Raw genomic sequence first — 9240 nt, forward strand, 5'->3', positions numbered from 1 at the left:
TAAATGGTTTAGCTGGATTGTTGAGGGGATCTGGATGGTTCTTCGTGAGGGTCGAGGTTGCCTGTTGATTTGTTTCCTTTTTGGGGCATAAGCCTGTTCAGTTGATACTCTGAATTTTGCCGTTCCGGAGTGGTTCCTTGCTAGCTACTCGTAGTTTTGTTTGCCGGCAGTGGGAATTTGGGAGTCTGGTTTGCTACTGGACTGTTCTGCTGCCTCCTGCGGGATAACTAACTGGATAATGTTCATAGGTGACACGACAGCAACTTCAAGATCTCCTAGTGATGGCTGATGTGAACATTGTATCCTTGTCCATTATGTTTTTCTGTATTCTAGTACTCCTTGGTCATCGGGTTGGATCAGCACACAAGTAGAAGGTGAAGACGATCTGTGTAGGTTTAATTATGCACACAAATATTGCTCCATACTACAGGAGTAGGTGATTTTATACACAAGAAAACATGCTCCAGCCTCAGTAACTTTCTCATTCTTTCAGTTACTGGTCTACTTTTACAGACTATTGAACCGTATAAATTGAGAAAAAATTGAATTGGTTGGCGTCGATGAACTCTTATGCTTCATAGAGATCACCAACAGAATGCTCTATTTCCCTCTTTCACTTTCACTTCACCCAATCCTTACTACCATCTTCTCAATTGTTGGGTAAGGCACACTCAAGAATACAAGACACCTCCTGCTGCATGGCCCTCCATAAGTTTCTTAGCTAGCTCCTAAATATCATCTGCTATAATTACCAGCGAGATTAGACTGTATGAATTCATTGAATTGTACTTTTTGGGTGGGTGTGTGAGTGGTGGGGAATATATATGCATGTTAATGAGTTTGTCATTGCAAATGGGGTGCAAAATTTTTTTTTTGCGGAAAAAATGGGGTGCAAACTAGCATAAGTGCAATCTTTAAGCATAATTGTGATCACTTATGTTGTGCATATCTGCTAGAATTTTTTTGTTTCATCATACCATCTCTCATATCATCTAAATACAAGCATTCTCTTTGGTCTAACTCGATGCAACTCAGTTTACAGTTCTTACAAGCGATTTGTGTTGTTTTATGATAGGGAATAGAAAAACAGAATTATGAGCTCAGGGAGTGGTGCAAATAATGGCCATGCGAAAGAAGCAGCATTATATGAGCAGCAGCTGTCCAAGGTGATCCAGTATCACCTATTTTGCTTAGATGCAACTCATTATTCTTTACCCTGTTGTGCGCGGATACCGTTGTTTCTATTTCTCATATTTATATTCCTCCTTGTTAGATTGGTGAAGTTAGAGCTGCTCTAGGACAACTATCTGGAAAATCTGCACTGTGTTGCTCAGATGGTTCAATTGCAAGGTACCTGATAGCAAGAAACTGGGACGTGAGGAAGGCTACCAAAATGCTTACAAAAACCTTGAAATGGCGTTCTGAGTATAAGCCAGATGAGATCCGTTGGGTGAGCCGTCCCCACCTTTTGACTTAAGCAAACCTATATTTCTCGAAAGAAATAGCATGTCATGTATCCATGTGGTACAAGTGATTCGCCTTATACCATTTTGGATCTTTGTAGTATGCTTTGTGAAACAGCCGAATAGTTGATGCATTATTGTAGTAGGTCTGATGGCATAGTATTTGATACACATTATTAATTTAAATTTCGTGATATAGGACGAGATATCGAGTGAAGCCATGACTGGAAAAATTTACCGAAGTGATTATTTTGACAAAAGTGGACGGAGTATTCTTGTCATGAGACCTGGATGCCAGGTTTAATGATGCTCTTTTTTTCTTATTGTATCAAAATGTGCATATGTATGCACATTAGATTGTGTCATTTTGTCGTTCTAATTTTGGTGACTCGTTTTCAGAATACCAAGAAGTCCAAAGGGCAGATCCGGTATTTGGTATACTGTATGGAGAATGCAATTCTAAATCTTCCAGCTGGACAGGATCAGATGGTTTGGCTGATTGATTTTGCTGGCTTCAGCTTGCCTAATGTGTCACTTCTAGTGACAAAGTTGACAGCAGATGTTCTACAAGGTCATTATCCTGAAAGATTGGGTGTGGCAATTCTTTATAATGCTCCCAAGTTTTTTGAGTCTTTTTGGAAGGTATGATTTGTAAAAGCTTTAACCATCTTATTTTTATCTATTTAGGCGCAGTTTGCGGTTGCTGAACTGTGTTGGTTAGCGAAACGGAAAAATACACAGAGTTAATAGAAAATAATCTGGTATTTTTATCTATTTAACCTTATTTTATAATCCACAAAAAAACACATGAAAGCAGAAAAATGTTGGTTAGCCAAACGGAAAAATAGGCAAAAGCTGGGTTATCATAATCTACCTCAATGTCACATGCAGCGTTACTTAATCAGAAGCATAGGGATGATGTGCTCCATATCTAGTACCTAAGCATATCTTTGTTCTCCTCTTTTGCTTGTAGACTTCCAATATAAGATGTCACGGTGGGTTATGTACTTATAATTTTCTTCTTAAATTCGAAACACCTCGTATTTGTTTCTTCATGTTCTTTTTTCGTCTTGTGGAGTTTCTGTCAATGAGTAACAGTTATAGGATATTATCATATAAAAATTAAATGAAGCATCCAGTGTTTTATAACTATAGGACCTGTTTCCGGAACTAAGTACTACATCTGAATGCAGATGGCAAGTCCCCTTCTTGAGCCAAAAACGAAAAATAAGGTCAAATTTGTGTACTCGGATAGACCTGAAACTGACAAGATAATGGAAGACCTTTTCAACCTGGACGAGTTAGAATGCGCATTTGGCGGTAGAAGCCCGGTCACTTTTAACATAAATGATTATGCTGCAAGGATGAGAGAAGATGATAAAAAGATGCCATTATTCTGGAGCCCCGAGAACTCTTCTCTTGCTGCAGAGCCATATCGCATGAAGAACCACGGGTCTCAACAATGTGACTCGGGTTTGAAGACTGAAGAGACTCCATCTGACATGATTGGGGAAACAGAAGCTGCATCTGAAAAGAGTGGAGAAACAGACACTGCATCGGAGAAGGAAGATACCGAGGCTGCATCTGAGGAGAGGGAAGAGACCGAGACTTCATCTGAGAAGAGGGGAGAAACTGCGACTGAATCTGTAAAGGAGGAAGAAACTGCGACTGTTTCTGAAAAGAAGGGAGAAACAGAGACTGGGTCTGAAAAGAAAGAAGAAACAGAGACCGAATCAAGCACTGTAAAATCGACAAGCTCGCGAGGGGAAGGTATTGCATCAGCAGGCAAAAGCGGCAGTTCATCTGATCCGTGAAGCTATCAGCACGAGAAGTACATTCCAATCTTGATATGAGCTCCCACCACAGTGAATTCCCACCAACAGATGAACATTAAAAGTGATAACAACCCTTTTAACACACAAGGGGGGAGTGTTGCCTGACTTATTTTGTAGTCGCCCCCCTTGTGACCTTGTTCGAAGAACCTTTTGGCAACAAATGAACCAATCAAACGGTAACAATGATAAAATACTTTGCTACCCTCAGCTTTTGTATTCCTATTGCTCTTTGGAATCTATTGGAATGCATGCTATATCCTGCTCTCCTTTTTCGGTAAATCTGAATATCACCTTTCCGCCATTTCTTAACTTTTGCACATCAAAGTTGATGTCTACTTCGCATTGACCGGACTTCTGTCTTCTTATTCAACCTTTGACTGAAAAATACTACTTGTAATTTCTACTGTTATTTACTCCTCAAGGAGTACTAGCTAGTGTCAAAGCTCAAGGAGTTGGCAACAACTTGTATATCTGCTAGAAGCCACCATTTACATTTCAGTCAGCAAGAAAAAGTGCTAGGCATGAAAGTTGAAAAACCTTCAGCCCCCCCTCTCACTAGACATTTCTGATCCTTGTAACCTATAGAAGAAGTATAGACAAAAGAGGATCACTATAACAGGTCAAAAGTCATAGAAGCTGTGTCTCTGCGGTATCGGCAACGGCGACTCGCAATGAACCCTGGAGTCCAGGGTGGAGTAGCCCTTCCTGATCCTGCTCCCGTTGTTGGCGTCGGCCTCGACCACGAAGACGCTGCAGACGGGCCGGTGGTCGGAGAACCGGTGCTCCCCCCTGATGTACTGCAGCTGCTCTATCCCCTTGCCGTGCCACAGTATCCGGTCGCACCTGCATCGACATGGAGGTAAAGGTAAACCTTACGTCAGAGTTTGGCAAAGACCTGAAACCTCCATGGTTCAGGTCCAGCGACAGTTCTTTCTTCTGCTGGTAACTACCATGAGGGTGTTCTCCTTTTCCTCTTGGATTTGGTCGTCTCGCCGGCATAGGTGTCGGAGTTGAGCTTGTACTTGTACGTCGGCGCGAAGTAGATCTTGCCCTCCTTCCACCCCTTGAACACCCGTCCTGCTTGCCTCTCGATCATCAGCTGTCCATGGATAAACAGGTTTCTTGGTCAGCCAGCAGAACTTTGCTTGGTTTTGGCTGCTGCTGCCACTGTAGCATATCTGAAAATTCTGAAAAATGCAGTTCACCATTTTGGTACCTGATCGTTCTCCAGCAGGGTGTCCCAGTCGTTCTGCTCCAGCAGCACCCTGGTCTCGTCGTAGCTGAGCGCCACCCGGTAGTTCAGGTCCCCGAGCCATATGATCCGGCTGGGTTTTTACAGATGAAATCAACATCAGCAAGCACAAACAGAGCCTATGATTTTGTTTCATTTTGTTGTGTGGGTGGGTGATGGGCTTGGCTTACTCGTGGTCGATGATCTTCTCGGGGATGCGCTGGCCGGGGACCTTGCAGATGCGGGGGAACTGGGTGCTCTTGAGGATCTCGGCGACGTCGGAGTTGCGGCGGACCTCGTCGCCGTCCTTCTCGCCGGAGGCCAGGTGGCTGCACACGAAGCACACGCTGGTCTGGTGCAGCGTCATGCTCATGGCGATGCAGCCCTTGTTGCCGAGGCGGCCCATGATGCCGCGCCCCACGGAGTCCACCCGGAGGTGGCCGATGTTCTGCACCAGCTCCCGCCGCACCCACACCGACAGGAAGATGCCCACCATCTGCTTGCTCGCGATCAGGCAGTAGTTCATGCCGCCGCCGGCCTCGGGTCCCGCGGGCGTCATCATCGCCGACGAGGAGGAGCAGGATGGGTCCGGGTCGTCGGCGCTGGACGTGGAGGCCTCGACGCGGTAGATGAAGTCCCGCATCTCCCTGGCGCGGCGGTGCATGGTGGAGGGGTCGGCCATGCAGGTGCAGGTCTTGACGAGCGCGCTGTTGACGCGGTAGCTCTTGCTGAGCGCCTTGAGGGTCGGCTTCTGGAAGAGGAGCGCGCCGCTGCTGGAGGACCTGGGGATGGACGGGCGGGCCCGGGAGGAGGAGGAGGAGGCGACGGACTCCGTCGGCGACAGCTCGTCGCCGGACGACGGCTGGTCCTGCTGCGCCTGCGCCTGCGCCTGCTGCTGGTGCTGCTGCTGCTGCTGGGGCTTGTTCAGCGCCTGGTAGATGAGCGCCAGCCACTTGGCCGCCGGCTCGTTGTCCTCCACCACCAGCACGTTGCCCGCGTTCAGCGGCACGATCTCCTGGAACCTGCATGCGCCCATATAGATCATAATTCATATCGAAAAATGTGCAGCATCGATCATAGTTTCATTGAAAATTTGCAGGGAGATCCTGTACGTACGTACCCTAGGACGTATATGTCGGGTAGCCCTTCTATCTGGAGAAAATCCTCTAGGTTAAGGCTGCTGTTAGGGGGCCTCCCGCCCACGTTCCACGTGCCCACGAACACCCTGCAACGCAATGCCATCAACTTGACAAAGATCAGCCTCTTCTTTCAGACAAAAAGTTCAGACGAAAACTGAAGATCATGTTCTCTTCTCTTGCTTACCTGTACTCCCGTGTGTCGACGTTCCTGTTGGGCGAGTCGAGGCAGCTCAGGGTCAGGCTCTCGATCCGCGTCGCGCAATGCCGATCTGCCACGACACGACACCAAAGGAAAAAAGAAACGCAATGTGATCCATCGATCACGACGAGCACACACACATACGTACGTGCACATTTCTCCCCCAAAAACGATGAGAGCTCACCTGAGACGCTTTTGCGGACGGCGGGGGACGCGTCCAGGAACTCCTCCGCCCTCGCCGTCGCGGAGTCCGCCCTCTCGCCGTATTTCTCTTCCAAATCTGCCATGCCAAGAAGACCAGGCAACCGTCAGAAACAGAGGAGGCCGACGATCCTCCGGCGCCGAATAGCTAGCAAGGGAACGCACCGAAGAGGAAGTCTCGGTCTCGGCGGGAGGGAGGGCGCTTGTCGGAGCTGCCGGCGCCGCTGCGGCCCTTCTTGCGGAAGATGTTGGACATGAAGGACTTCTTCTTCTTGCCATTCTTGGCGAGCTCGTCGGCGGAGGCGGGCTTGGGGATGTCGCGGGGGACGGCATTGCTGCTGAGGCTGTGGTGGTGGTGGGTTGACATTCAGCCGCTGGCGGTCGCGGTCGCGGTAAAAAGGAGGGGACGGCGTGATGCATGGACCCTCGTCCGGGACGGGCGCCTCGCCTGTCTTGTGTCGTAAAAGGCAGCTCCTTTTTTTCCTCTCTTCTTCCTCCCCCCTCCACGGAGCCCGGCAGGGCAGGCAACAAGGCGAGAGCGAAATGTGGAGTGGTGGGCGCAGGAGGCAAAGTGGGGGCGAAAATGGGTGGCGGGGAGGGAATTGTGTTGCCCGGGCCTTCAAAAATGAATGAACGGGCGCCTGGTGTTCTTTTCTTTCTTGCAAAAAAATGATTCAGATCTATTATTAAAGTTCTGCAGAAGTACAAAGCATCTTAAACATAATAAAAATTGATAAAAATTACATTGAGATTCCAAGACCCCCAAACCACCACTATTGCCGCCAGAACGCGCCACTGTCGCCGCTCCTCTTTCGGAGTCGGCTTGACCTTATCGATGACAGCCGGAAAGTCTTCGTGCACGTGCCCATAAGGACCAGCGCCCTGGAGCCACAGGCGTCGCCGTTGAACCCTTGCATAGATCTGGAGCACCTGCCACCAAATTTCGCCACAAGACAAGAAACTCTAACCTCACCGTCCCAAAGGGACCGCAGGAATTTACGCCGTAGCTCCGTCGACTACGTCCAGCTGGACGAACTCGAAAAAATAGCGCCGCCATTTGTCTGAGCACTGCACTTGCGAGGACTAAAAAGCGCTAACCTAAACTACTAACCAGAGTGGAGGCACCGGGCTTTCCCTCCCCGCCACCGCCGCCGAAACGGCAAGCAGAGGGGATGCGAATCCACGAGCTCGCCGGCCGAAGTTTGAAGAGAAGAGTTCGCCCTAGCTACGCAAGGAAAACAAGAAGCCGATTGTTCAGGGAGGGAGCCTACGATGCTAGCTATGGATGCACAACCCCTTTGGTTTCTTCTTGCCTTCTTGCTGCTTTTTTCTGTTTATTTTTTAACTTGCGTTTTTTAGCAACTAAAGTGTGTCATGATATGAGCACTGTGATTTTTAGGCGTCAAATCAGACTCCCTAGGATGCTCTTGGAATGTGTCTGGTCTGGGTACTGCTGGGTTAAGTACAGTATGATGCGTGTTTGAATCTCACGGAGAGATGCATGCCAGCCGTGCTAGGGGGAGTGGGGCGGTAAATAAAATATGAATGAACAAGTCAAAACAGCGGGCATTAGTAGATAAGATGTGCCAGCCGAAGTTTCAGGTCACATGTGGACGGTGCATATTTTCATCTAGTGCCAACGTTGACCTCAGCTCAGATCCACAGGTTTTCTATCACCCACTTTTCCAACTTCAGACTCCATACCATACGCTGGTTGATTTCCGCGCCTTTGAAAATCGAGGCAAACAGTATTCTAATCTTTCTCTGGATCAAGGCAAACAGTCTTTAATCTTTCGTCTACATGTTTGTTTTATGTAACCCCAAAATCACTAGATAAAGAGTATTTGTTGTGAAGATCATTCCAATTCCTCAGGTTGTGCCAAGTGGCGCGCTGCATGTGTCGTGGTTCTAAGTCTGACAGTAGAATAGGGGGTAAGTATGGAAAGGCAAGGTCCTAGCTATGGAGTAGTTGTACACACGGGTGTTTAGCGAGTTCAGGCCCTTCTCTGAGGAAGTAACAGCTCTACGTCTCGGAGCCCGGAGGCGGTCGACTGATCTCTGTGTATATGAGTTACAGGTGTGCGAACCCTTCTACCAGTGGAGGGGGTGGCTTATATACAGGACGCCAGGACCCCAGCCAGCCCACGTAGAGGAGGGTTAAAGTACATTAAGGCTGGGCGTTACTGGTAACGCCCTACATAAAGTGTCATCATGACCATTAAGACTATTCAATTACAGACCGTTTGGATGCAGAGTAGATCCTGAACTTCTGATGGTCGAGTGCATCTTCATGGTCGAGTGTCTTCTAGCCAGTCGAGTGGAGTCTCCCTTGGTCGAGTGGAACTTCTCTTGGTCGACTGGAAGGTAGCTTCGTATGATGATGTCCTTGGGCATGGTATCCTAGATAGGTTCATGACCCTACCCTAGGTACATAACCTCATCATTAGCCCCCGAATGGATCGAGGTTCGAGTGAGGAAGGAGTTGATGATTTTCTTCGACTCATTTTCTGCGTTTTGATTGTGTCGTATCTTGGATCAGCGATCTTCTTTTCGACGTTGGCGTCGACTTTTACTTCAGTCGCCTTGATCCATTCTTATCTTTTGTCGAGTGAACTTTTGAACTCTGGTGAACTCCCGAGCAACGGATCGCGGGAAGGATATTGCCTGACAGATTGATCTGCTGTTAGCGGATTTTGCGGGATCTGAAATTTGGGAAGCGCGCGAAGCGGGGCGATCCGCGGCAATCGGGCGGGATAAGGCATGGACGCCTCGATTTCCGCGCCGCCTTTTTCGCCACGTATCGTACGTGTGCGACTGTTTTGGGATGTGACAGATCTGCTCGGACCCACTCGTCAGCCACTCGGAAGTGCCCTTATATAAAGCGTCGGGGATGAGTTTTTGAACAGTGCCTCCCCATTCTCCTCTCTTCCCTTTCTGCCTCCGCCCACGGCGCCTGCTCCTACCTCCGCCTTATCCACCTCTCGAGCGCTTCGCCGGCGATAATGGTGAAGGAGAAGACGGCGGCTCTAGAGCGCACGAAGAAGGCGACGGCGACGGGGCAAGCGAAGGGCAGACCGTCCAGTCGGGGCGGATCTTCGTCGAGGTCCCGCCTGCCGAAGGGTTGGGTCCAAGGGGATTGGATCCGCTCGACCATCACTGAGAGGGACCTCGA

General features: G+C 48.7%; 2 protein-coding genes across 3 annotated transcripts in view; one reads left to right on the forward strand and one right to left on the reverse strand.

Moving 5' to 3' along the window:
* LOC119322495 (phosphatidylinositol transfer protein 3-like) overlaps positions 1 to 3577 on the forward strand; it is a 4374-nt gene extending 797 nt beyond the window's left edge. For both annotated transcript variants that reach the window (XM_037595980.1, XM_037595981.1), the window contains exons 2-6: positions 1076 to 1166; positions 1274 to 1450; positions 1663 to 1761; positions 1863 to 2105; positions 2657 to 3577. In XM_037595980.1, coding sequence (XP_037451877.1) covers positions 1095 to 1166; positions 1274 to 1450; positions 1663 to 1761; positions 1863 to 2105; positions 2657 to 3277 — 1212 coding nt within the window. In that variant the 5' untranslated portion in view covers positions 1076 to 1094 and the 3' untranslated portion in view covers positions 3278 to 3577. The remainder of the gene's footprint in view (positions 1 to 1075; positions 1167 to 1273; positions 1451 to 1662; positions 1762 to 1862; positions 2106 to 2656) is intronic.
* A 191-nt stretch (positions 3578 to 3768) lies between these two features.
* LOC119322494 (type I inositol polyphosphate 5-phosphatase 5-like) lies at positions 3769 to 6496 on the reverse strand. The gene is made up of 8 exons (XM_037595979.1): positions 6234 to 6496; positions 6052 to 6147; positions 5853 to 5937; positions 5650 to 5754; positions 4721 to 5551; positions 4515 to 4623; positions 4249 to 4397; positions 3769 to 4141 (listed from the first exon to the last, which is right to left on the reverse strand). The coding sequence occupies exons 1-8, from the start codon at positions 6433 to 6435 to the stop codon at positions 3919 to 3921; spliced, it is 1800 nt and encodes a 599-aa protein (XP_037451876.1). The 5' UTR covers positions 6436 to 6496; the 3' UTR covers positions 3769 to 3918.
* Positions 6497 to 9240: the final 2744 nt, after the last annotated feature.

This window comes from Triticum dicoccoides, chromosome 6B, assembly GCF_002162155.2.
Source record: "Triticum dicoccoides isolate Atlit2015 ecotype Zavitan chromosome 6B, WEW_v2.0, whole genome shotgun sequence".
Classification (NCBI taxonomy): Eukaryota; Viridiplantae; Streptophyta; class Magnoliopsida; order Poales; family Poaceae; genus Triticum; species Triticum dicoccoides.

Coding starts and splice junctions, on each gene's coding strand:
- LOC119322494 (XM_037595979.1), bottom strand. CDS start 6,435: ATGTCAACCCACCACCACCACAGCCTCAGCAGCAATGCCGTCCCCCGC. Junction 5,938..6,051: donor CGTCCGCAAAAGCGTCTCAG/GTGAGCTCTCAT, acceptor GTGTCGTGGCAG/ATCGGCATTGCGCGACGCGG. Junction 4,142..4,248: donor AAAAGGAGAACACCCTCATG/GTAGTTACCAGC, acceptor ATGTCGATGCAG/GTGCGACCGGATACTGTGGC.